The sequence below is a fragment of the Amphiprion ocellaris genome, chromosome 13 (genome assembly GCF_022539595.1).
Source record: "Amphiprion ocellaris isolate individual 3 ecotype Okinawa chromosome 13, ASM2253959v1, whole genome shotgun sequence".
NCBI classification, from domain to species: Eukaryota; Metazoa; Chordata; class Actinopteri; family Pomacentridae; genus Amphiprion; species Amphiprion ocellaris.
In genome coordinates this window covers 8,887,760-8,914,931 of record NC_072778.1, presented here as the reverse complement: position 1 = coordinate 8,914,931, position 27,172 = coordinate 8,887,760, and the positions used below count along the sequence as shown (strand labels likewise).

The 27,172-nt window shown below is 38.1% G+C and overlaps 2 protein-coding genes across 2 annotated transcripts; one reads left to right on the top strand and one right to left on the bottom strand.

The window, feature by feature from the left end:
* The first annotated feature begins 925 nt into the window (after positions 1-925).
* aga (aspartylglucosaminidase) lies at positions 926-14,905 on the top strand. The gene is made up of 9 exons (XM_023289723.3): positions 926-1,235; positions 4,577-4,730; positions 5,991-6,103; positions 6,900-7,012; positions 8,588-8,696; positions 9,165-9,240; positions 10,208-10,315; positions 12,122-12,255; positions 14,708-14,905. The coding sequence occupies exons 1-9, from the start codon at positions 1,127-1,129 to the stop codon at positions 14,806-14,808; spliced, it is 1,017 nt and encodes a 338-aa protein (XP_023145491.1). The 5' UTR covers positions 926-1,126; the 3' UTR covers positions 14,809-14,905.
* Positions 14,906-14,929: 24 nt separating this feature from the next.
* On the bottom strand, positions 14,930-24,077 carry neil3 (nei-like DNA glycosylase 3). The gene is made up of 10 exons (XM_023289709.3): positions 23,904-24,077; positions 23,680-23,789; positions 22,065-22,199; positions 21,445-21,658; positions 20,466-20,540; positions 19,969-20,135; positions 17,805-17,968; positions 16,068-16,482; positions 15,570-15,750; positions 14,930-15,436 (listed from the first exon to the last, which is right to left on the bottom strand). The coding sequence occupies exons 1-10, from the start codon at positions 24,006-24,008 to the stop codon at positions 15,254-15,256; spliced, it is 1,749 nt and encodes a 582-aa protein (XP_023145477.1). The 5' UTR covers positions 24,009-24,077; the 3' UTR covers positions 14,930-15,253.
* Positions 24,078-27,172: the final 3,095 nt, after the last annotated feature.

The following is a 27,172-nucleotide window of genomic DNA, read 5'->3' as shown; positions in this document are numbered from 1 at the left end:
GCTGTGATGTGTGTTGAATCACCATCAGTTTTGCTGTTCAGTAGAAGTGTTGGGAACATTTGGTGGGGCAAAATAAGCTGTTAAATCGCAACACGAAGACAGCATAAACGCAACTTGAAACTTCGCACATATAATGAGAATATACAGACCCCTTGGCACCCCTTTTTGTGGTCCCATGACAATGAGTGAGTCCGCATCACAATTTTCGCAAACCAAAATGGCAAAAAACTGGAGCCTTGGCTTGCCGTACTTGCCACAAATCAAATTCTACTTATGTTTGAGGCCTCAAAAGTTGGGGAAATGTTGACCAAAGCCTGTATTTTTAATAGGAAAGGTGGATACCTGGGCACCCATTATCATCCGCTTTTGCACTTTCTTCATTTTTTTAAGGGCTGGTAATTAAAAATATAACCTCTGTTGGAGGAATTAATTCATTTGGATCTGCTGGAAACAATTTTGTTTGGTGTCCTCATCAAATTCCACCACTGTGTGAATTATATTTCTGGAGATTTTGAACACTTGTAATGACTTCCCAGGTACGATTTGTTTATTCATTAAGGATAAGAATTTTTTAAAAAATAAATAAATCGCAGGTCTGAAAACATATACCTTTTTTTTTATTCTGTCAAAACATTTTATAGGACTAAGTTTTGGGTCCCAAATAACAAATAAGTAAACCCTGAAGAAAACCTAAGGCGGTGGAGCAACGCTGCTACCCAAAATGACACTGATTGACTCTTGAAATAAATAATTCAAAACTAAATCTCTGGGCATTTTACATTTATTTTTCCGCCTTTGTTTCCCAAAAACAAATGGTGTTGCATGCATTATTTAAACGCTTAAAGGTTATTACAGTCACCTTTGTTTTGTTTTTGCTTCCCCCTGCTTTGAAATATGTGTACTGTCCCTTTAAGGCCGGCCCCGCCCACTCGGCATGTGACACAACAAGGAAGTTTAACTGTAATGTTCGATTAAATCAAACTGCAGCTTTTATAGCAAACGGATTCTTTAGCAGCCCTCCTTTCTCTTGTTTTATTTAGCCTCGGTGGGACATTAAGTGTTAACGCTGTGACAGTAGCGTTGAAATGAAACAGTCGTTGTGAAGCTCATTAATCGACACGACAAAATGTTAATTTCGCTCCTGATTTCCTCTTTAACGTTGCTGTTCCCACTTGGACACTCGTCGTTGCCTCTTGTTATCAACACCTGGCCTTTCAAGAACGCCACGTATGAAGGTAGGAGACTTTTACTGTGTACTTGCGTGTACACGGAGTAGTTAGAAAAGATTCAATCAGCATAGAGCTCAGTCATGTGACACTGTGGTCCATAAATAACCCTAAACAAATATTAGAGTTCACCAACGTATTGTCTCTGCATTTGTCCGGGCTTTAAATATCCCTGGACAGGCTAGTCACAAGAAATTCTGCACTTTATAGGCTATTTTACTGTATGCTGTGCTTCCTCTTTCAGTTTGATAATTACAACAAAAGTTAAGTCGCTAAAACTGTTGTGCATGTCTAACAACAGATATATTTACAATTTTTCTGTATTATTGCTAACCCAGCAGAGAAGTCATTACAAGATGATCCGTGCATCTGCATCAAGGCTGACAGCCTAATATGGTTTATTTTTTGTAGTATATCATATTAGTATATGATGTTATTATGATTTATCTTTTAAAGAACAAATCTTCTTTAAACTCTTAAATAATTACTTGTCTAGTTATCTGTAAAGCTACAATAATAAGTTGGTTAATCAATTAGTTGTCAACTATTAAATAATCTGCAATTGTTTCTGTAACTGATTAATCATTTCAGTGGTTTCTTAATTTAAAAAGTGTAAATTCTTTGCTTAGAGCTTCTTAAATTTGGAAGCTTTGTGGTTTCTGTATAGCTCTATGAGTGTAAATTGAATACCTTTGTGTTCTGGACAAAACAAGACACTTGAGGATGTCATTGTGGGTTTTGGCAGACATTGATTGACAGTTTTATTTACTATTTTCTAGACTAAACAAATTAATTGATTCATGGATGAAACAAAGGACCAATTATTCAGTAATGAAAATATTAATTAGTTGGAGCCCTGGTTACCTGCAGACTATAGTTTTATAAGTTAAGTAGCATCATATGTTATTTATTGGCAACAGTTGTGATAATCAATAAACTGTGCTATTAATTCACTAAATAAATATACCAGCCACTGTCTGATTCTCAAATCCAAGGATTTGTTGTATGACTTTGTTATGTATTTGTAAGTTAAAACGCGACCCCAAATTGACATTAGGTTATTTATCATTCATAATAATCAGCACTGTTATTTCTAAAATTACTAAACACAAATCATATGCTATTGAACAAAATTAGGAAACAGCAATCAACACTTTTGGGCACAGTCACAGAAATATATAGTTACAACTGGAAGAATTAATGGGAAGAGAGACCGAGGCAGACAGAGAATGAAAATGATAGACGGACTGACATCATGGCTACACATGGGACGGGCAGCATTCACAATTTGAAAGCAAAAGATCGGATTAGATGGAGAGAAATGGTCACCTACGCTGAAAGGCATGTCGATTGATTGATTGTTATTTTTCAATATTTTTTTTTACATCTTATAGATCACATGATTGATCGTTTTCTAAAGAAAATGATCAGCAGATTTATTGATAATGAAAACGTGTCTTATTTGCAGCCCTTTACAAGTGATGTTGGTCTAATATAAATTTATTCTGAAGTTTCCTTCATGAAATGGAATGTGTTTGTGTTGTATGTGTGGTGCCGTGCAATCACTGGCAGGCTTCATAACCACTATTTTTTTCAGAATTCTCCCTCAAATTGTTATACTTTTGTTACCTTTTCTTTTTTTTTCCGTGTCTTTGTGATTAAACTCGAGCTTATCTGTCCAGTATATAAGGCCAATAGAGTCTTAGATGTGGATATGAGATGGGCAGAACCCACTAGGCTTCATAACTGCCATTGCTAGGTGTGCCCTCACTCTATTTGATTTCCTTCAGGATGATACATTGGACATGTTCAAATTGCTTGTGACTTATCCGTCAAGTGGATTTCCACCAGGTGCGCAGCTCAGCACAAAAAAAAAAAAAAAAGAATTGATAGAAATGGTATTCAAAGCACCTCATGCAACAGCTCAGACCTGTAGGTGATTAAAGTTAACTTCAAAATCTCACTATTTGATAGATGGATGCCCTTTAATTTATCAGATGCATGTCACTTCTTTTCCCCGTGGTGGCTATGAAAATGAAAAATGTACCCAGCTATCTGTTTTGCAGGGAGATATTTAAAGGTGTAATCTGTGAGCCACAACTATTGATCCGCCCATGCAGATCTCTCTTCCTTTGGGGGCTAACAGAAGCAGCTGACAATAGGAAGTTAATCTCCTCTTCTTTTCTGCAGCAATTTCTAAGAGAAAGGGAGTGAAATACTGTGTTTGATATGAAGGGAAAATGATTATATTCCGAGAGAAATTCACACAGTTAGAGAAGTTAGTGGCTGAATAGAATTTATAGATTGAAAAATTAGAAATGATAAAAGCAGAAATTTGTGGTAACATCCTGCTGGACATAATAGAATAGCCTGAAAATGTAGAGCCAAGCTGGTGGCAGTGCTACCAGTTGGTATTTTGATCCCTCATAGGCACTTGGGAGATCAGAGACCAAATGCTTCAGCTTTAATAGGAAGACATCATACTGGTCATCTTACACATCATCTGAAATTTGAACTCATCAGCCCAGGTTTGGAAATTTGGTGAAAAGATCTGAATAAGTACCACATATTTAACAGAATGTAAAGGTCTCATATGGTGAAAATCCGTTTTTATTGTTTATTAAGAAAAAAAAATCTATTAAGATATAAAGCAATCACTTATGCCATTCCTCAAGCCACGCCACACCTAGTTAGCCTCACAGCTTTACAAGCCAGTAAGAGGAATTTGGCCCAGGTGCTGTGTTGTACCGACTAACCATCAGCCATCCAGCTTAAACTGTGATTGACAGCTCTGGCAGATAGGGAAAGCAGCAGATCATTGGTTTTCAACGCTAAACTGCCCATTTTGAACTGCCATCAAACCAGGGTTTATACAGTTATGGTGTAGCTGAAAACTAAATAAAAAAACAAAAAAACTACAACACTATGAGGACATGTGAGACTTTATGGGCACTATATGGGGTCTATGAAACCTTCAAAAAGCATAGGTGAGTTAGGATATTGTTGTCACGTGTTTCTAGGAGATTAAAAAAAAACACTTTTGTGAACCTAAAGTCAGTGCTGATGTATACACTATCAACCTAAGCCAATGCATAGCTAAATTTATTGCATGTTTACAGATGTATTTCTTGTATTTGTCAAATATTTTGTGGTATTATAACACAAACTGTCTTTTATCGGCAGTGTCTTTGCCAAACTCAACTGGAGCTAGTCAAAAAGAGATTTTCAGGCCAGGGTGAACACACCTTGTCACATTCAATAATGTGACTGGCAGAGGTTGTGTTTCCTGCCATGGATACGGGACTTGTTTCATTGGATATCACATGCTGAATGATTCCTTGCATCTGCAGCATGGAGTACCCTGAAGGCTGGTGGCTCAGTGTTGGATGCAGTGGAGAAAGGCTGTGCCCGCTGTGAAATGGAGCAGTGTGATGGCAGTGTGGGCTATGGCGGGAGCCCAGATGAGTCTGGAGAGACCACGCTGGATGCCATGATCATGAACGGGTAAAGCATGGACATACACTGCGCTGTTATGGAAAGTAAAAAATAGGCCATGGCATGCTAAAAAAAATATTTCCAGTGCAGTAAAGATTGTTAACATAAAATTATTATTTTTTTTATGTTAATGGAATCTAACAGTTGTCGTTTCTGTCTGTATTAACTGTTATTTGTGCACCACAAAAGCAGCTTTCTAAGACAGTGCAAGCCCATTTTTTTATCCTTCCCAAATGTTCTGCTTTAGTACTATTTAATTAAGCCTGAGCTATTTATAAATGAACAAAGAAATGTTTGTGACACTTTTTAAAATTAGAAATTACCGGTATTTAATTGAAAATGTGCAAGGTCTTCATCATGTTTATTAGGCGCTGGCAGCTGTCAACATAGTTACTTCATGTTTTTGCAATTTGTGCTGGTGCCGTGTTTGTACCTGTAACATTTACAGACTTAACTGGTTGACCTTTCCTGCTAGCCCTGCTTCAATAAAACACCAATTAAGTGTCTCATCAGGATCTGAAAGCTTGCCAATTATTAGGTCCTTAAATCTAAACATTTACACACTCAGAAGTTAATATTGGAAGCAAATGTCAGCTGACAACAAAAAGTGAGCGGCAAGCTGTTATTTCTCTATGGAATGTTCCTTCTTTCATTTTGCCGGAAAATGGACTGTTTTTTGTTTACATAGCCATGAATGCATTGTGGGGAAAGGATAGGCTCCCACACATGATCTAGTATAGCTGCATAGGAAATCCACTAGCTATCAACAGCGGGCATACTGTGCACTCTGAGCGCAAGAATCTAAACGCTTGTACAGTTTAATGCAATCCAATAGCACAGTCTGGCAATAAAATGTAGCTCTGTAAAAATGTTAAATCTTTCATATTGTGTCCGGGAGCAGTTGACTCAACTCTATGAACTCTTTTTTTGAGGCTATACTGTCAATTACAATACAACCACAAACTACAGTTTCAAAAAAACAGATGAGGACTTTGGGTTAAACTTCACTCACATGAAGAAAGCTGAACATTGTACTGTAGGAATTTTTCATAAATTTATATTCTAAAATCAATGCTCACTCATACTAAAGACAATACACTATTTGTAGTAATGTTTGGGCAGCTGTTTATGAAAAGCACAGGGGGTCAGCAGGGTGAGTGCAGCGTCTGAGACATGCACCCACACCTTGTCGACAGATTACTTGCAGATGCTATTTGTGTCCAAGAAGCTAGCAGGAATGTTTCTTGTCTCTATACTCTCTGCGAGCAGTGATACAATGGAGGTTGGTGCAGTTGCAGACCTGAGAAGAATCAAGAATGCCATTGGAGTTGCAAGAGCCGTGATGGAGCACACTGACCACACACTGCTAGTGGGAGAGTCGGGTATGTGTTGACTACAAAAGATTAAATGAAATAAACAAAACAGTCATGGTTAATGTTGAAAAGGAATAAGCTTAACATTCTGAAGCCCATTCATTTATTTGAACAACAGGTTGTATGGAAATTCTATTTACTGATCTAATACAAGTTCCTTTGTAAGGGCAGGTTTGTAGAGTTTGAACGGAAATGATAGAAATATGCTTTAAGGACACTTGAATTTGCATTAGTTATCTCAAGTGGGCACTTAGTACATTAGGGATAAAGCCTTGTAGACAGTAAAAGCTTTAATCTGTATAAGTCTAACATTAGCAGTTAATAATGACCGCATGAGTCTGAGCTACTGTGTGATGTCTTGAACATTGATTGAGGAGCACTGAAGTGCCTGGAAACAAAGCATATATAAGCATGAGCTTACATTATTTTCATGAGGGCGGTATGTGAGCAGAGAAAGAATAATAGGCCACCTCTTGACAGGCCATTTAAAGAAAACTATAAGCCAGTATTGGAACATTTTATTCCAGTGTGATAAGTACCTTTGAAATCAAATAATTTTAGTTTGTGTGTGAAGAACAACTTATTCATTTAATTGAACCGTCATTTTTCAGGGAGAGGGAAGGTCACCACAATTCAGAGCAGCAGGAACTTGTCCTCATTCACAAACCAAGGCTACAAGCTTAAATGAAATGAGATTGCCTCCAGTCCCGTCTTTGTTTGTGACCCTTTGTTTTCCTCATAACCCAAGGTCAGAGTGGTCTGGAATGTTTAACTTGACCTGAAAGTATTTCTTCTCTCTTTATAGCTTCTGTGTTTGCCGAAAACATGGGCTTCATTGCAGAAGACCTGACTACCAACAAATCTGTGAATATTTTCTCGCAGTGGCTGAAGGGCAACTGCCAACCTAATTATCGAAAGGTGTGTGTATGTGTGTGTAAGTGTGTGTTTTGCCTCACTTGTGTTGGCTACAGGCGTGCTGCTCCTAAAAGATTGATATTAAACTGCAAAATTGACAGGCATACTAAAGTAGTTCATAAAAAGTCAGCTTTCGTGGAAGAGGCGATGCCCCACAGCACGGAGTTGTTGCAATCCGTTAAAACTCTCCCATTCACTCCCCCAATAACATCCCAAAATCTCCACAATACGTCAACTGGTCTCAACCCAGAGACTATCCAGTGTTCTGTTGATCTAATTTACACCATTTATACTTGGGGCTACCCGGTACAAGGACAGATTGTGTTCTAACTCTTCATGACTCTAGTTCAGGAACAAACCACTTGTACCGTCCAGATTTTCCCCTCGCTTGATTGGTTCAAGGTTCCCTGAATTACTCATAGAAATGAACCTTTTCTTTCATAAGTTAGAGTACATCAAAAATAGTTGTAGAGTTGCTACATAGAAGATATTAATCTGTAAATACTGAAAAATGGCGCAAGATAAAAGCCTACAGGAAATAATGTACACTTCCGTTATAAATTGAAGAATCCATTTATGTTTAGAAAAATAAGCACACCTGAAGTGATAGTCCAATATTTAATAAGGTTTAGGTGCGGTTAAGGTATAAATTAAGAATTGTAACAGCTTGAATCTCTAGAAAAAAAATCATTATTCTCCTTTTATATCGTAAATACATTATTTCTTCGATGCGCTTATTTTGCAAAACTTCAGAATGCTGCTGAGGTGACTGGGGTAAAAACTGCACTTGCATTAGTTATAAGCAAGGAGAATGTTTTCAAGGGTTTTACATTCACCTTCATGAAGGTAATATAGCAGCCTTTGCTTTATGAATAATGCACATACACTTTCAGAACAAAGGCAAGCGAATTTAAACGTTGGCATGATGAACGCCTGGTAAAAAATAAAAAAAGTAATTGTCTCACATATTCTATATTAGAAGACCTCTAAGTTTTAGTTCACATTTTAAATTAAGGCTGCACAAAGGTATAGCATTTTTTTCTCAGAGGTTTACAAAAATCACAGCTTGTCGTCGCTCCTCATTGATCTTAAAATTTGACAGTTGTTAGCAGCATTTCACTTACCTGTGGCATCAGAGGAATAGAATGAACTCTTCACACCTCCCCGCAGGTCGAGCCAGTGCACTCAGTCACTTCTAAGAGCGGAGAAGACGCCTTGAATTAGAGAGACATGGATACCCTTTGTCATACTGCTCTACACTCAGACAGATAATCATTGCAGTCTGTGCTGGCTATTCAGAACAGCTTAGAATGAAGGAGTGGGTACAGTCTGTGTTTCATCATAATCTGGTATTTGACTGCAGAAGGAGATGAAAAAAAAATCTCACCTACTTTATATTATTTTATGTTGGATACCAAAACACTTGTTGACAGTAGTGCTCAAGGTTTTGTGTAATTAAATCATGGTAAATCAAAGTGCCTACAGATCCGCATGTCTTGTTTGTGTGCTGTGACAGTAATTAAGTCCCAGGATGATGCTACAATGCAACAGCGATGTAGTTTTCTCTCCTGTCAAAAGAATGTCTATCCAGATCCTTCCAAGTCCTGTGGACCCTACAGGCCCAAGGCGACAGTGGCACGGAGCAAGAGGGCACGGCATGCTAATACGCACTCCCATGACACTATAGGTAGGTTTTATCATTTGACACCGAAGCCAGCTTTCCTGGGGCATTTTATACTTTAGTATTCCAGCACCTCATTGAAACAAGACAGGTATGAGAGAATGTGCAGCAGTATAACAGGCCGAACAGAAATGAGCATAGACACACAGACTAAAGCAGAGGTTACGAGGGAAGAGTTCACTTTTTTGAGGTCTTGTATTTGTGTTTCTTTCTAAAAAGATGCAATCCAAGACAGGCGGTGATTAGTTATCCCTTCGACCCGAGTTCTTTTAATGGGTCAGAGCGAGCTTTATGTATCGATCAGTGCACCTGGAGCTGCAAGGAATTTAGTAGTGTGCTCAAAAACTTAATCAGTGTCAGCACTAGCATACATGAGAGTTTCCAATGACCTTGTCTTGCTTCTTCCTAAAAACTAACAAGCAGTGACAAGTAACAAGTGGTGTTTCAGTATTATCTTTTTTGTTTTTGCACCAGGGATGATTGCTCTTGATCGAGATGGTCACGTGGCTGCTGGTACATCAACCAATGGACTTACTCACAAGGTTCCAGGGTATGTAGATTATGTTCATCTGAGCTCCAAGACTCAAAGAGTTTTTAGAGGGAACGTTTTTTGTTCACTCATTTTTAATGCTTTAAAAATATGGGTGCTTTACACAGCTACTGGATAGACCAGTTGGCACTTTAAGTACTGATGATTAGCGTTTTGATCTGAGCTGGATGACTGGGATCGAGGCTGATCAAGGCATTTAATAACTGAATGCTATCCACTTTATTGAACACAAACTTAAGCTTGATCGTTTTGTGTCGTAAAGGGAGATTGCGATTTGCTCTCCTTTTCTTTTTTTGGTTTGATTGGCAGTTTGCAAACACAACAACAAAGGTGCATTACTGCCACCTACTGGGCTGGAGGGTGGATGGAGAGCACTAATTGTTGCAGGATGTTAAAATGTCTGCAGTGTGGAAATATTTTAAACTGGAAAACAAATTCAATCCAACAGCTACCTGTAATGTCTACAAGTATTTTAAGACAAGTAGCAGGGCTGCATTCAACACTACAAATTTGAATTGGCACCTAAAAAAAACAGCACAGTGAGTTCACAGGTATATCAGGCAAAGGCAGCACAGAAGCAACACATTCTGGAGGATACTTTTAAGAGAAGAGAAATTTCCTTGAGACAGCGGCCAGAAAGATCACAGAGGGGTAACTACATTCAACACAATGGATGAGCAGCCCATCACTGTGGTAGAGATACCCTCTTGACATTTCAAACCGATTCCTCCTGGAGCTTTAAAACAAGGTTTGTGACCACCTACATCACATTAGGGGAAGACCTTGAATGATTTTTTTTTTTTTTATTACTGCATGGCAGAGGTATTCAAGTGTAAGGCGTATACATTGGATTGATTTTAATACCTTAAATGTACTTGAAGTGTGTATTATCTAGGAAAATCGTACTAGATTGGCGTCATTAAATATTGACACTGATCTGTGTTTGGTCATGTTTTCCGTCCTGCAGTCGTGTTGGGGATTCTCCTATTGTTGGTGCAGGGGCCTATGCAGACAGCGCAGTTGGTGGCGCTGCAGCTACTGGAGATGGAGACGTCATGATGCGCTTTCTACCCAGGTACCTCAACCATGTCCTTAATAAATTAAAAATGTCTTTCCTGTGTTCTTATCTTTGTCACTGGCTTCACTATTGCATGTGGGAAAATGATAGCCTCAAAGACATGAAATGGGTTATTTAACAAGGGAAAATCTGAAATCTTTAGACCTACATAGATCTTTTAACCATTAATATGGATAAAGGAAAAATAATCTAAGACACGTACATAATGTAAAGGAGGGTTTCTTTTTGATCGTGAGCTCAGAGTAAAAAATAAAACCCAACATTTTCAACAGATTGCTCAATCTTCACCCAAGTAGTGAATTGCAGAAACATTTTTGCTTCAGGTAACAACAGCTTGATTACTGCAGCATCATAAATGCTTCATCTGTTGGAGTGTTGAGCTTTACATCTTTCCTTACATAAGTATACAGCCATCAAGTTGCACCTAAAATTCCATAAGACATATTGTCTGAATCCTTCATACAGCCTAACCTGAGTTTATTTCCCAGCTACCTTTTGAGTAACAGCACTGTTATGTAGCTTTCCCTTAACAGAAAAAAAAAATCTCAGGAAAATATTGACATTTGTGACGTGTATATTTTAAACAGCCAACTTCTGGTTGAGTGCCTCCAGCTGGAAGCACATAAATAGTATAATAAAGAGTGGAGGCGTGACTACTTTGCCCCCAAACTGTCATTTGTATATTCCACAGAAGAACCAAGATTTCACTAAAGCGACTGTTTGTTTCCAGGCTGTGAGAATATGGCAGTCTCATAAGGGGTTTCTTTTTCTTAAGATTTATTTATCCAGGATAGTTTGGTGAGCACACATACTGTCCTAAGTAGCTCTCAGCTTTCATCGCGGCACATGAAAACCTAAGGACTGCCTATTTCAATTTTTGTTTTCTGTCTCACTTGCTGGAACTAGTGGGGGGTTGTTTTTCCAGGAGAACCGTGTTACTAGTGTGTTTATAAATGCACACATTCCTGGCTGTTAAATAACTGGTAAGTGTAATCACAAGTCTTCTTATGGAGTTTACTGTAAACAGCAATAACTCATCTGCATCAATGCCGTGGGCACGTCTGAGCAGTTTTTCTTATATTAAAGGGCATAATGGGATGTGTTTGGGCTTAAAAAAATATTCAGGTGGGTGGTATGGGCCACAGTAACAGACACATGAATGTCAGGATCCAATATTTTACAACAGCACATTTCAATTTGACAAGATGGCAAGTGTTATTCATTCGACCTGCCAGTGGTTATTATTTTGTGGCCAATTAGTGTATATTCATAGATGAAATACACGTGCAAAAATGGGGATTTTATTCACTGGCTGGCATATTGTATAGTCTTAAAAATAACACGTAACATGGTACATCTCTTGTCAGAATTATTGAAGGTTCTTACCTATTTTTCATTTTGAAAAGCATATATTTTCTCAGAGGTCCATTTTTCCAATTGCATACGTGTCACTTGTCATTATATACAATTGACCGCAGGCTAATGGAGTTAATGACAGTTATTAGTGTCTGCATGGAGGAAGCTATTTAAAAATAATGGCAAATTACTACATTTTCTCCCAGTTTGTTGATGCTGTACCCTTGTCAACACCTAACAATAGTGACATGATGATTTTGCATACCATGAAGTGATCCTGGGAATAATACCGCTTTTCAATTTAGGGTTTCCAGATATCATATTATTTCTTGCATCAGCTCCATCCCACGTTATAATTTCAAGAACATCACTATCATCATCCTGGTTGGTGGCCTTGACAGCACTTGTTAGTTTGCCTCATGGTACTCCATGTAATCCTGCCAACAGTTACTTGGCCGTGGAGCTGATGAGGGCCGGGGCCGATCCCTCGGCAGCCTGTAAGTCGGCCATTTCCAGAATCAAGAGGCATTACTCCGAGTTCTTTGGAGCCATCATCTGTGCTAACACAACAGGCCATTATGGTGAGTGTTTGGATTCGCAAATACAGACTGCAATGCTCCTTGCCAAAGGTAATGAGATGTGGCCATAAATATATTCGGCTGATATTCACCTAGCAGCATGTTAGACGTACACAATAAACATCTGAAAAAACGTATTTCAGAAAATCTAGTGTAAATCGGACTGAGATAACAGTGTAGTCATACACAATGTGTATGAAAAATACAACAGTTTTTAGTAGTCTCAATTGTTTAGTGCTTTTTTAATAAATAATAGTAAATTTAAGCTTTTTAAATCCGAGGCTATACCTAGACTCAGAAGTAATCTAATCTTACAGTGATGAATGCATTTTTCTGTAGCTTTACTACAGTAACACCAAAAAATATATATTTGCCAAAGATATTAAATCTGCTTAAGCCTGACCATAAACATTGTAGTAAGTTTGCTTAAAGTTTATCTGAATGTAATTTTGTGATGATTGAATTGGCATTTTGAGATTTTCAGAGAAATGCTTTCTAAAACTAGTTGCAAAATTAAAGCCTGAAAGGTCAGGTACTAACAAGTCAAATAATTTGTATATGAAAGTTACATTAAATCACCTTCTGGTCAAAAGTTTGTCATGTAGTTTTAACTAAGTGCAGTCTGTTCTACCTTGACATTGCTTGGTTCTCATGGCGATGACCGTTTGAAATCAGCATGACAGCCAAATGACACATTCTTTGTCTATTCTCCTTCAAAAACTCATAACCTTTTTATCTTCAAATAGCAGTTTGAGCAATATTATATCAGTTCACACTACACTTAAACTGCTTCTGTTGCTTCTTCAACATGCTTCCTACTTTGTACAAGGAATTGAGATCAGAATGTAAAGAGATACACTATATTGCCAAAAGTATTCGCTCACCTGCTTTGACTCGCATATGAACGTAAGTGACATCCCATTCCTAATCCATAGGGTTCAATATGACGTCGGTCCACCCTTTGCAGCTATAACAGCTTCAACTCTTCTGGGAAGGCTGTCCACAAGGTTTAGGAGTGTGTTTATGGGAATTTTTGACCATTCTTCCAGAAGCACATTTGTGAGGTCACACACTGATGTTGGACCAGAAGGTCTGGCTCTCAGTCTCTGCTCTAATTCATCCCAAAGGTGTTCTATGGGGTTGAGGTCAGGACTCTGTGCAGGCCAGTCAAGTTCATCCACACCAGACTCTGTCATCCATGTCTTTATGGACCTTGCTTTGTGCACTGGTGCACAGTCATGTTGGAAGAGGAAGAGGCCAGCTCCAAAATGTTCCCACAAAGTTGGGAGCATGGAATTGTCCAAAATGTCTTGGTATGCTGAAGCATTCAGAGTTCCTTTCACTGGAACTAAGGGTCCAAGCCCAGCTCCTGAAAAACAACTCCACACCATAATCCCCCCTCCACCAAACTTTACACTTGGCACAATGCAGTCCGACAAGTATCGTTCTCCTGGCAACCACCAAACCCAGACTCGTCCATCAGATTACCAGATGGAGAAACGTGATTGGTCACTCCAGAGAAGGTGTCTCCACTGCTCTAGAATCCAGTGGTGGCGTGCTTTACACCACTGCATCCCACACTTTGCATTACACTTGGTGATGTACAGCTTGGATGCAGCTGCTCAGCCATGGAAACCCATTCCATGAAGCTCTCTGCTGAAGCACTGTTCTTGAGCTAATCTGAAGGCCACATGAAGTTTGAAGGTCTGTAGCGATTGACTCTGCAGAAAGTTGGCCACCTCTTCACACTATGCGCCTCAGCATCCGCTGACCCCGCTCCGTCAGTTTACGTGTCCTACCACTTGGTGGCTGAGTTGCTGTCGTTCCCACACACTTCTACTTTCTTATAATACAGCTGACAGTTGACTGTGGAATATTTAGGAGCAAGGAAATGTCATGACTGGATTTGTTGCACAGGTGGCATCCTATCACAGTTCCACGCTGGAATTCACTGAGCTCCTGAGAGCGACCCATTCTTTCATAAATGTTTGTAAAAGCAGTCTGCATGCCTAGGTGCTTGATTTTATACACCTGTGGCCATGGAAGTGATTGGAACACCTGACTCTGATTAGTTGGATGTGTGAGCGAATACTTTTGGCAATATAGTGTAGTTTGAAATCAGCATGACAGCCAAATGGCACATTCTTTGTCTATTCTCCTTCAAAAACTCATAACCTTTTTATCTTCAGACAGCAGTTTGATCAATATTATATCTGTTCACACTACACTTAAACTGCTTCTGTTGCTTCTTCAACATGCTTCCTACTTTGTACCACAAGGAATTGAGATCAGAATGTAACGAGATATCCAGATGGAAGAAGCTAATAGGATCTATCATTTTGATAGCATATGCAGATAAAAAATTTGATTCTACAGCTAAATGAGACATTACTAATAAAGAAATAGTTTTTTTTTGTCCTTTAACAGTACATTGTTTTCTTTTTCATGTTCATAGGTGCAGCTTGTAACAGAGTCCCTGGCTTCAACCAGTTCCACTACATGGTGTCAAACTCCGAGTCCGACACACCAATCCTGAAATCAGTAGATTGTTTTTAAATGGTGTATGAATGTATGCATCTCTTTCCCCACAATTTTCATACTTGATTTTTATGCTGATGATATAATTTATGAATAAAATTTAATTTAAAAAATACATTGGTCACTTCAAGTGTTCGTTATACTTTGACCTATCTCGGTTCTTTATTAGATTTATCACAATTTTATCATGATAACATTAAAACAAGTGTTTAAAAGATGTACATAGATACACAATATTACAAAATAAATGCAAATTGACAATTACAACACATGTTTATCAAGCAAAATGTTTGGTATGATCTGAAGGTCATACATTTAATGGATTTTTCTCACGAAGTGTATAGTTGTCAGAAATGGGTGTATTTTATGCTGGTAATATTGTATTATCCAATAACTTTTCATATCAATTTATTTCTGTAAATGTAGAAGTTATATTTAGAAGTAATTGCATTTTATAAACACATTAGCAGCCAGGGAGGATGGAAACCCCTGGTCCATTCTCTGCCCACTGGAAAAACTCACATTGTTTACCCTTTGCAAAGCTGCAGGTGTAGAAATTCCGACCATTGTTGGGCCCCAGTTTTAGAACGGTCCTCATTAAACAGCGTTTCCCATGGTGACAAAGAGGAAAGTGCAAGTCTGCCCACTGCAACAGAGAAAATAAGGTTTTTATTAACTTTGTTGACACTTTCCGTTATTGTTGTAAACATATTGCAGTGTTTGCTGATAAGCTAAAACTCAAGGCAATGCCAAAGAGATAAGTTGCTTTCCACTCTCACCTCAAAGAAGTTGCACTTGGTCTCTCTTGGTAGTGAGCAGGAGTAGAATTGCCGTCCCTTATTCTCCCCCTCCTTGTGGACCACTCTGAGTACAGCTGGGCGACGATGGGATGCACAACAAGGAGCGCTGGGACTGGAAGAAATGGAAGTTGCACGGCTTGTCGCATCTGTTTTGCGCATACTGACAGAAGTGAAGAAACAGTCTTATTAGTTTGCAACACATACTAAATAAAACGCTGAAATACCTGTCACATCAACACTTATTAGCGAGCACACATCCTCTTTCTAACCGTGTGTGATGATGTGTGTTGATAATAATTGTATATGCCTGGAATCCCACCATAGCTATTTATCAATGTGCACTTTTTTTTTTTTAACAATGTTGCATTAAAATTCCACAGTCACATGCTTTTTTATTCCGCTCATCTCCCTGAAGTTGCAAAAAAGTTCTCTTATTATAAACTTATTCATGAATAGCCAAGTAAGAGATTCACTCACCCTGAGTTGGGGGCTCCATTTTGAGCATTGTTACGGGGAAAGGGACTGTGATCAATTCTCATTTTCTTGGATGGGTGACTGTAGGAGGCCAGTGATTCCCCACTGGAGAGCTCGACACTTTGCTTCTGCCAGCCACCAGAGGCATAATTGGGGCTTGTTGTCCCTTGGCAGACGCTGTATTTATATAAACCTCCTTCTGCCGCCAAGGAATTCAAATGACTGCCGACTGGGGAGAGCGGGAAGTTTACAGGCTTTGGCTTCTTGCTCAAGTCAGAGAAAACAAGGGTGGAAGTCCCGAATGCAGACCTCCAGTTGACTTTGAGCTCCTCTTGTGGTTTCTTGAAAGCGGTGCAGGGGTATTTAATCAAATCAGCGGTGAAGGGTGATGCTTCAGCGCTAATGTCGTCTTTGTGGACTGCGGAGATGGAGCCAGAAAGAATCTCAATTCAGGTTCAGCAGCTGCAGCTCATTCTCATACACTGGGTACTCATAAAATGCAGGTTGCTGTTACTTTTAAGTGGTTAGCTTGCTATAAAATTTACTAGTAAGCACTATAATGCTTTGCTGTGTAGTCAAATAAAGTGTCACACAGTCTGTGGTGCTAAAAATGCCCATATGGAAAATTCTGCGAAAGGCCCCCATATTAAAATACTTTAAAAATAAGTTTATGTTTTTGACTATGGACTTGAAATCAGTCATCAACAAGGAGATGGGAGTCAGTGTAACTCTCCAGTCCCACAAAAAACTACTTGCCCTTGAGCAAAGCCACTGTGGATGACGCACTTATAAAAATGTACATATGCAAATCAGACAGGAGTGCTCAGTCAGCTTTCCATGGAGAAATAAGCGTCCATTGTTCATTTTCACCGATTTCCAAGAAATCTAAAAATACAGCCCATATCCTTACTTACTCACACACTCTGCTGTAAAACGCAGGTGGACGTGAACATTTGTATATCTTGTCGACTCAGGTTTGCTCCTGTTTTAACCACTGATTGCAGCAATGTTAGAGCTCAGATAATTAAGTATTACAGTCCCTCTAAAAAGTATTCCTCTCCCTGTGGAAGTGGAAGTAGGAATGTTTTATTGTCTTAAATGACTGAACCAAACTTTGATTAATATAAAAAGACCCCTAAAAATCTGAATTATAGAAGATCTCTACAGCAGACATCTAAAAAATAATGGTTTGTGAATACAGAAAGAAATACGATAAAATGCCTTTCTGTTTGAACTGACTGCATTATCTGAAAATTACTTGGAAAGCTCAGTATAAAATAAACCATCGGCAAACTGTGGAGTGACACTTGTACAGCTTTTCAGTTGTTCAGTCGGCTATTATTTGATTTATTTGAAATTTGTCGGTGTGATAGTAAAACAATAAAAAATACTAAAATGAGCCATTCAGCTGTGATTTGGTTGTAGAAACAGAGACCCAGCAAGAACATTTCTTTCATACTAGTTCACTGCTGTCACAAGACACCTCAAGACAGTCAGAGAAAAATAGCCAACTGACAGACATGCTCATTATTTGTACTGCAACATACAAACACAACCACAGAGAGCTGAGCCCACTTGACTGCAGTCACTAAGTGTTTACAGTCTTGCTCAGAAGTACTTAAGCACAGTTGTCAAACTGTCCATGTTATCATTCAGAAAACTACAGCTACGATTATTTTAGCTCTTGTTAGCAAAGCCTCATTAAATTCTGTGACTATAAAGGCAGAACGTTTCACTCACCCTCTGGTCTTGGAGTGAGACAGGCATCACAGGCTTTTGCTGCTGGCTGGTTGATGAGCGTGCAGAGTTGACAGGCCCAGTCCTCTTCCTCCTTCTTAGCCACATTATCATTGCTTCTCTCATTGTAGGTCCAACCGATCAAACTGTTTCTGCGGGGGAGCTTACTGGACGAACAAAAACAGTACGAGGATGATTCGAATAAATCTTTGTTGCTAAGTACTGAATGTGAAAAATGTGAAATGACACTGAAATTACTTTACTGTACAGAAACAGATGTAAGGTTACCTTACCGTTCACACAGACACATTTACTTCACTTTACGTGAACGTGTCACACAATTGTGTCTGTATATCTTTCAATTATTCTACGTTTTTACAGTAATGCCGCTAAATATTCCAAACATCTCTCAGCATTACACAATACAATTCAACAGCAGTACAAATTGCTGCCTCAACGACCACCATGAAACTGAATTATCACCTCTCTAAAACAGATTCAACAAAACTGAACAATATAACCTTCACAGGGGAAGGATTTATTGCAGGGCTGTTGTATTACGCTGCATTAGTTATAGCAAAGTGTGCCTAATAAACTGGTAACTGACTGCAATTTCATTTTTGGAAAATTACCCTTCAGTACAAGGCAATATGACATAAATTACAGTTATCTATAATATGGGTTGTAAATATGAATTTTAGGAAGACAAAACATTGTTTTTAGTTGCCCTTTATACTAAAAACTTTGTAATCTTTTGTTTTATGATATAAGAGGTATTACTGAGATGATAGATATGAAAGAATCAAAAAAAAAAGTAAAATATAAGATTTCAATTTGCATCTTATTTAAGGAATAATGACAGGTCAGGAAGAGATTCAGTAAAGAGTGGGTGATAATGATGACATTAAAGACTTATTCATGAGTCTATTTCCCAGGCATTTCTTTAGTTTTTTTGGGAGGATTATTTAAATGATTACGTGAAGAGCCTACTGCAAGTTCTTTCTTTGCTGGAAGGATTGTTAATGTTTGATGTAAAGATGTACCATAACAGACTGACCACAAAATGGCATGACACAAATTATATTCAGTTTAATCCACTTTGTCATCTTATTATCCAACAGTTTAGATGTTTAGCTGACAAATATTGGAAGAATTATTTGAGCATTTATTCACAGAGTGCATACGTAAGCATTAATTTAACAGACTGATTGTATTTAAAACAATTAATCATAGCAACCGCAAATTTAAATGAGCAACAAACATAAATGACTCAACAACTATTCTCGCAACCTGACTATAAGCCACACAGTCAAAACGAAAAATTTAACAAGACAAACAGTTGCAGCTCAAGCAGAAGATGAAGATATGCAAGAATCCAAACGTGCACGTTAGTGCTCTGACATGAAGTTCGACTATGTTTGACAAGAAGGCAAATCTGCAACGCCAACAGTCATGGAGGGAGAGGAAGTAGCAGCGGCTTTCAGGAAACTTCTCACAGATTGCTTTATCAGCTGTGTAATGCATTGTAAGGGCTTTAGACTCTAACCCCTCACAAAGCTTTGCTCAAACATAGCCCAGGAGGTGTTGAGCCTGTGCCCTGTCTGGCAAACACAGCCTTATATGCGCATTAATTTCCCCCCATAACACTTCCCACTCCCTGCCAAGCCCATCTGCCTGCAAAGATGGCCCCTCGAAATTTGAACATATTATCTAAAGAGCTTTAGAACTTTCGGCAAAGATTAGGTTATGAAATGTGACACCTCGCTTAAACATGTTGCTCTCTGTGCTGGTATTACATTTTAGCAACAAGTGCATTAAGAATTCAAATAAAAACCTACAGAACTACTGTTACAAGAGGATTAGAGGTTTTGTCCCGACACTGGAGCACTTCTGTGCAGAAAAGCAACAGAGCACCATGTTATTACAGTTTATACATACACTAAATAAAATGTCAGCCATGGAAGTCAGAATACTGATTTGTGGCATAAAATAAACATTGCTTTGGGGGGTGGGGGTGGCTTGTTAAAAGGTTTACCATTAATGTTAAACACAACTAGTATCATGTTTTTAAACAATATCTGAACAAAACTTCAAAGGAGCAGCCCTTACAAGAATGCAAGACAATACCTCCTGAGTCAAAGTGCAAAAGGCCTACAGGGGTTTTTACCTGATGTCAACCCTGCTAGGATCTCCCTTCTGACAGCGCTCACAGAGGTAAGTCATCCTGCCGTTGTCTCCAAGACGACAGACTGTGATGGCATGAAAACACTGGCCGCACTGGGGACGTTTGTAGACTTTGTAATGTTTGTAGAGAGGAGAGCCAGATTTGCGACACTGATAGAGATGAGGAGGGCAGACAAGCATTAATAAAAAGAAGGATAAAGAGAACAGACAAAGAAAAAATCATGTTCCTTCACTTGTCTATTATATATATATATATAGACAGGAATGTGTGTTTTATCTGTTCTCTAGGCAGCGGCTCTTTGACTTATGCTCTCCTTTCTTTTCAAAACAGGATTTTAGTTAATCTGTTGTTGCGAATAACTCTGAATGAAGTGTCAGCTAAATACCAAAGAGTAAATGTGTACACATCTATAGACACCCATTCAGATCTTCGAGGTCTGTAACAAGCCCACTTTAACATTTGATATATCAAACTCTAACCTTGTAAAACAAAAGAGTGAAATCACGAGTCATCTTCACCAAGTGGTGGATGTGCTCGTCTGTCAGCTGCTGAACCTGAAATGAAGCAGCAGTTAGTTACAGTTCACAGCCAGAGTGAATAAACCTTATTTGTATAGCCCTTCATTTCAAAACAGAGGCGAAAAGTGCTTCACAGTCAGCAAATCAATAATACAAGCATATAAACAATAAAAACACCAGATGTGAATGAGAAAACCTGATTTAAAATGATGCAATGGAGAAAAATCACGTCCAGACTTGTAACCAAGGCTACAAGGATCTCAGTCTGGCTAAGGAATTGCAAAAAAATGGACTTGTTGCTCTTTCAGGAAAGCTAGGGGTTTGGTAATAGAGGAGAAGCTCAAAAATTCAGTGGTCCCAGAAGAAGAAGGGGCCAAGAGTGCTAGATTAATGCTTTGGACCTGTGTGCTATATTCTTATACCACATGTAACACTTCTAAAGGGGGCAGACATCCTAGTGAAGCATAGCCCCCGGTAATAGTTGAGTAATAGAAGTAGTCATGCTGCAAAGTGTCTCTTACCTGCAGTGAATAGGTTGCTCTAAAATGACACTTTTCATCTTTAGTTTGCTTATTAAAAAATTCCCTAAGAGCAATTTGAAGCATTCGATGGCTCATATTTTGTGTATCATTCGCAGATCAGGATTAGAAAACAATTTACTAATGGTTATGTTATACACATACGCTATAAATTTGAGGGGAAAGCTTCAACAAAGACCATGTATATACAGTATATATAGGGGGAAAAAAATGAAATGCACAGAGGGGAGGCCACATCTGTGCCGCAGTGTGTTTGTTTGTCTTATCCCTATATCACCCTCCTCATTGCAATGCATCACTCAATAATACAAGGGCTTAAACTTTTTCTGTGAGAGTTGTCTTGTATTTTTACCCTCCTTTTTTATTCCTCTGCTGAACACAATCCATCATCTTTTCCATACCTTCACGGCTGGGTGGAGGCCAGAGTCAAACAGGGCTTCGTTTTTAATGATGTTGCCGACTCCCGGCATGACGGCTTGGTCTAGGAGAACGTCACAAAGCATCCTGCCGCTTTGGCTCCTCACCGCCTCCTCAGAACGGCAGAAGCTGAACTTGGTGGAGCACACATCCAGACACTCCATGGCCCTCACTCTCTGCTCGCAGTCCTCCGTTAACCTGAAAGCACACTTGCTTTTTAGTACTGGGAGATTTTATAAAAATGTATGGCCTCTGTTATTGCAAGTGTGCCATCAGGTCAACTTTTGATCTCTTGAGGTTACACATTTCAAAATTGTTTCTTTCATATATGCTGTTTTGGTTTGTTTGTTATGAAATGGGACAGCATAGGTGAAATTGCCAGACAGGAGAAATAAATGTGCGTCTGGCAACAGACATTACACCAGGACCTTACAGGTCACATTCAGGACAAATGTCAAGCTAAAAAGGCGGCATTTTTCATGCAACAACAGCCACTGTCTTCAGCGACAGCATAATATAGGACATACTCACTGAATGAGACTCATACCCCAAGGTGAACTTCTGCCACCTCAATCTATCTAGGCTAGGCTGGTGTCCCCGTTACCTTATTTCTACAGTGCTGTCAAAGAAGCACACAATGTCGTTGGTGAGGTGTATTTCCAAGACTGGAGCGGAGCCCGTTCTATCCTTCTTCTCAGCAGGGTTTATACGCATCGATCCATTCATACCAAAGTGGACTCTGGAGGATGAAAGTATGAAAGAAAGTAAGAGACAAATTCCTGAGTTGACAACAAAAGGACAGAGAGGTGTCCTGGTACATGGCCACTCAGCTGTGTAATAAATATCAGTCTCTATCCTCGCAAGAGGTCTGGTAGAAAGAACTGACACCCCTGGCTGCTTGTTCACACTAATTAATTAAGTACTTTAAATACTCAGTTTTTGGCATTAGATGTTTTTTTCAAAATAAAGTGTGTAATATAGTATAATGACTTTGCTTGTACTCGCAACAAAGCTGAAGTTTATTGGAGATATTTTATTTTTACAAAAGTATTCATTACATGAATGTTATATATTTGTTTGTGTTATTTTTAAGTATGTAGTTCCATGAGGACTATTGGGGATTTATGTTTTTTTTTTTTTAAGCAGATGGTTATAAGAAGAAAAACTTAGCTGTATTTCTCAGTGTAAATCCTGTTTGCGAGAAAAAAAAGAAGCTGTTTTTGGCTTATTCCGTGAACTTAACACCAAATAAATAAATTTAAAAACTGATATATACATATAGAAACAAATACAGGGCGTATACAGTTTTTTTTTTTTTTAAAACTCTTGACATTTAGATATATATATTTATATATATCAACTGTTAAATAATATATTTTTCACATAGATGTTAACATCTCTTGCATTATTGTAGTGTCTTGATTTATTTATTGGGTATGTGATTCACTGGGTAAGCAGAAAACACACATTCCTGTCTCGTTATTTTCTTCACAAACAAGCTGTCAGTTGACTCTCCAGAAAATATACTTCTTTGTAGTGCAGAAATACAATTACATTGAAAAAATACAAATTGTTTTACCAATATCATTCACCCATTTCCTCCTACAATCACAGATTTATTAACAACTAAAGAAAGTAAAGGGTCCAACACAGAAAACAACACAAACAAATAAATACAGTGTATATTTAAGTGGACACTTTCGGGAAACGTAAGCTTTACTTCAACATGAAACATTTTTTAAAATCATTTTTACTGACAGTATTTTGAAGAAAGCTGATACCAAAGATTGAGCCTCCATAGTAATTGAATGCCTGTAAAGAAGTAGATACAGACAGGGTCACAATTTTTGATAGCTGTGAAAGCAGAAACTGTGGAGAGGTCTGTCTGCAGAGCACTGACACTTCATCTGTCAGTGTCTGCTCGACCCTTCACTGTTTTCTGTGCCGCTAATCCTCCAGCTGAAGCCACAAAATCTGGGGGTTGGCTGATTATGGCACAGCTAAATAAGATATCAAAACGTGTGACACCATGTAAACACTGTGCAGGCTCCACGGTCGGTAACTGCTGCTATCAAATAAAGTATTTGACGCAGTGACAGTGATAAAGTCTGCAGAAAGTCCTAATCCGGTCACATAACAGATTTTGGCGTATCACCCAAAACCCCAGGCAGCTGACTAAGCTAGATAGCTGCTGTTTTGTTTTTGTTTTGTTTTTTTACCTCAAAGCTTTTGGACCGAAGTACATGAAAAGTTCCTTGCCCAGGGTTTCGACACCGGTGTACTGACAGCCATGAAAACAGCGGAAGGCATTTGTCCCAGAGGTGTTTTTCTGTTAAAGGACATAAGCTAGTTAACAGCAGCAAAAGGCAACACAACAGCTACGTGGCTAGTGGCTAAATGCTGTTTTTGCTAACTAACTTACTACTACATGACATTAACTTACCGTTGATGTTATCAAAGTGCCTCTGAGCTCTTTCAGTTTCTGTCCTTTCTTGACTTTTGAACGGATTTTCTCTCCGTTTAATGTGCAACCCGGACCTTCAACCATCTTCTGGTTCAGTATGTAAAGTCAAGAGTCAACTGTGCATCAGCTGCTAAAAGGTTTGCTGACGTCTTCATTCCCCGCCATAATATTTAACTTGGCGCATGCGCAATACGCTTTGTAAGGCGCTACAGGAAAATGCTGCATTAAAGGTACAGTAACCTATTTATCCTACTGATCATTACTTAAATACATGTACTTTAGAATATCAGTAGTGGTTAGGCTTGGAGAAAAGAATTTTATTTTACATATGTTACGTGTTTATGTTACAAATAAATGGGGTAAACCAGATAAATTACCCTTCGAGGTATAGATAACAAAGTTAAAAATTTTAGTCTTGGCAGATAAATTCTAAATGACTAGGCAGAATCAAACTGTTAAAAAAAAAAAAAAATCCCAAACATATTTGAGCATGTATTGTGTAACAGTTATGTTATATTTGAAGTAGGTGTAAAAATTCAAAATTCAAAAATACAGTTAGTCTTTGTAACAAATTGATTTATACTTGTTACTTATGCATAACATCTTTAAAAAGATTATGTGTGTGTGTGTGTGTGTGTGTGTGTGTGTGTGTGTGTGTGTGTGTGTGTGTGTGTGTGTGTGTGTGTGTGTGTGTATCTTATGTTATTTTATATATTAGTACTAAAACAGTACTTCTGTCACTGAAATAGGAAATGCTTTTTAAAGACGTATTTTAAGTTATTCTCTATTATTATTATTATTGTGATTATTGTTGTTGTTGTTGTTGTTATTGTTATTATTATTAATGTTATTATTTTCAAATGTTATGTGACATATTATTATTATAATATTGGGATTTTTTTTCAATAATTTGATTCTTACCAGTTCCTTTAGAATTCATCCGCCAAGGACAAAAGAGGTGGCTAGAATCAGAGTGGTCTAACCCGCAAAAAATCCTGAATGAATTTTATATAATTTCTTTAATATTTTATGGTCTAAATTTTAGTGGCAAAGTGGTCTAAACCCACAACCCAAATACTGCGTTGCAGTGACACTTTGAATGTCACACCATTCTTGAAAATACAAAACTTCGAACCCATTTTTCTCAAAAACTACAGAAAGTGGGTTTGACCACTCTGCTTCCAAACCTTTCGAAAGTTTTTTGTTACTTATGCATTTGACTAACTCTGTTCTATATAAATGCACCTGAGTCTACTATAATTTACTTTAATGTTAAACTATATAGTTATTTATGTACCGCAGGCCCGTGCTTTTATTTTCTTTCCTCTGTCCCTTCATCCTCTTCATTCAAACATTCAATAGTTTATTTGTTTTTGATTTTTTCACTAACCATTAAAAATTGCAATAAAAAAATAAATCTTTGCAGGTATCAGAGAGAGGACATCAATATTCAAAATTAATTTATTAGTTATTCTTTTTAGAATGAAATGCACTCCCAGCCCAAGAGTGGCTATGCATATATTCATAAAGAGATGAATAAAAACAAATAAGACTCAAGGGAATCAACTGCCGAACAGATACAGACGCAGTGCACTAACATACTGAGCTGCTCCACACCAAATATCTATATACATGCCCTGACTTAAATTGATACTTTTTTGGAAAACTTTCCCACAGTAAGAAAAAAAAGATTATGACCCATGTTTTTCTTTAGATTTTTGAGATAATTTATCTATATTTTGTATATGCAGTTTGATCACGTGGACTCTGTAGATGAACTTGACTCTTAACAGCAATTTCAATTTCAGATGCTTTCTGTATCTGTTTTACGTCTCCGTGACTGGTTGCTCTTGTTAAATATTGAATGTTTGTAGCTTTTTCTAAGACGTTCTATGTGTTTCTAACATGTGCCAAGATTATCAAATCTAATTAAATGCTAAACTTAGAAACGCATGATCAAACACCAAAAAATAATTCCATAGATCTAAATCATAATTCATAAAATGACTTATTTTCAGTCTTGCATTTTAAACATTATGGCACATCTAATGCCAATATGAGTAATTTCCTTTACTTTTCACTTGAGGGCGCTAGAGTACCATTGTTGAGCCTGTAACATACACAAAGTCATACCTGTGCCAGAAGCTGCACTGTGATAGACAGATAGATAGATAGACAGATAGATAGATAGATAGATAGATAGATAGATAGACAGACAGACAGACAGACAGACAGACAGACAGACAGACAGACAGACAGACAGACAGACAGACAGATAGATAGATAGATAGATAGATCTTCCTTTTACTCACACCGATCAACACAAATTGCTATTGTTCAATTTGTAACATTTTTGTTGTTTTAATGTGACAAAACTTTAATTAAAAAGATACGGTTGCAAAAAGACACACACAGAAAGTAAGTACAGAAGTACAGTTGAACTAACATTGCGTTATGTGGTGCATTCAAGTTCTCGAAAATGTCTTTGACGCGTCTTCCTAACTCCATCCATTACTGTCCCAAGTTAAATCTAACTACCAGATATGGGTGAATGGCCTACCTTCTACTCCACCTTGATCATTTAAAGTGTCCAATCTGACTGAAAAAAAAAATCAACGGAATTACAGAATTTGCATTATTGTCAAAAGATTTTCTGCATGTCTTGCTTTTGTAATTGCAATAACTTGTTTGCGCTGCAGTTTTCCCATCCAGAAACCCTTCTGTGGCTCCAGATAAAAATAGATAGACCTCATGTTCTCCAGCCAAGTGTACAGCTATGCCCTCCTTTAAAAAAAGGCAGCACTCAGCAATAACGTGTATTAAAATTTGAAGCTGCTCTCTCACATTGGCTCTAAGGGAAGCAGAGAACTTGAAGCTGGGTCTCACCCAAGGAATTATAAAGTAATTCAATCCCAGTTGCTAAAAATCAGATTGTGCCCTCTTGCTGTCCTCTCCCCTACTTCAGAGCCTGTAAAAGCAGCGTGCACCTCAGAGTTTCATCTCCACAAAATGAGCATAATTGAAGATTAAAGAGAAAACAAGTACATGATCACCTTCTCTAATTAGACTCAAATTGTTCATTTTTAATGTTTGGTCGTTTTTCAGTACAGAAGAGAAAAACTTTAATAATCTACTAAGACAACATAAAAATGAACAGCTACAACCATCATCAGCAAGATCAAGCATACTATTTGACACAGTGTCTAGAAAAATGGATGCATGCTATAGTAAAACACTACTTTCCATTT

Coding starts and splice junctions, on each gene's coding strand:
- neil3 (XM_023289709.3), bottom strand. CDS start 24,008: ATGGTTGAAGGTCCGGGTTGCACATTAAACGGAGAGAAAATCCGTTCA. Junction 20,541..21,444: donor GCCTCCACCCAGCCGTGAAG/GTATGGAAAAGA, acceptor GCTTCATTTCAG/GTTCAGCAGCTGACAGACGA. Junction 17,969..19,968: donor CCTAGCAGGGTTGACATCAG/GTAAAAACCCCT, acceptor TTGTTCGTCCAG/TAAGCTCCCCCGCAGAAACA.
- aga (XM_023289723.3), top strand. CDS start 1,127: ATGTTAATTTCGCTCCTGATTTCCTCTTTAACGTTGCTGTTCCCACTT. Junction 1,236..4,576: donor CAAGAACGCCACGTATGAAG/GTAGGAGACTTT, acceptor TTGCATCTGCAG/CATGGAGTACCCTGAAGGCT. Junction 9,241..10,207: donor CTTACTCACAAGGTTCCAGG/GTATGTAGATTA, acceptor TCCGTCCTGCAG/TCGTGTTGGGGATTCTCCTA.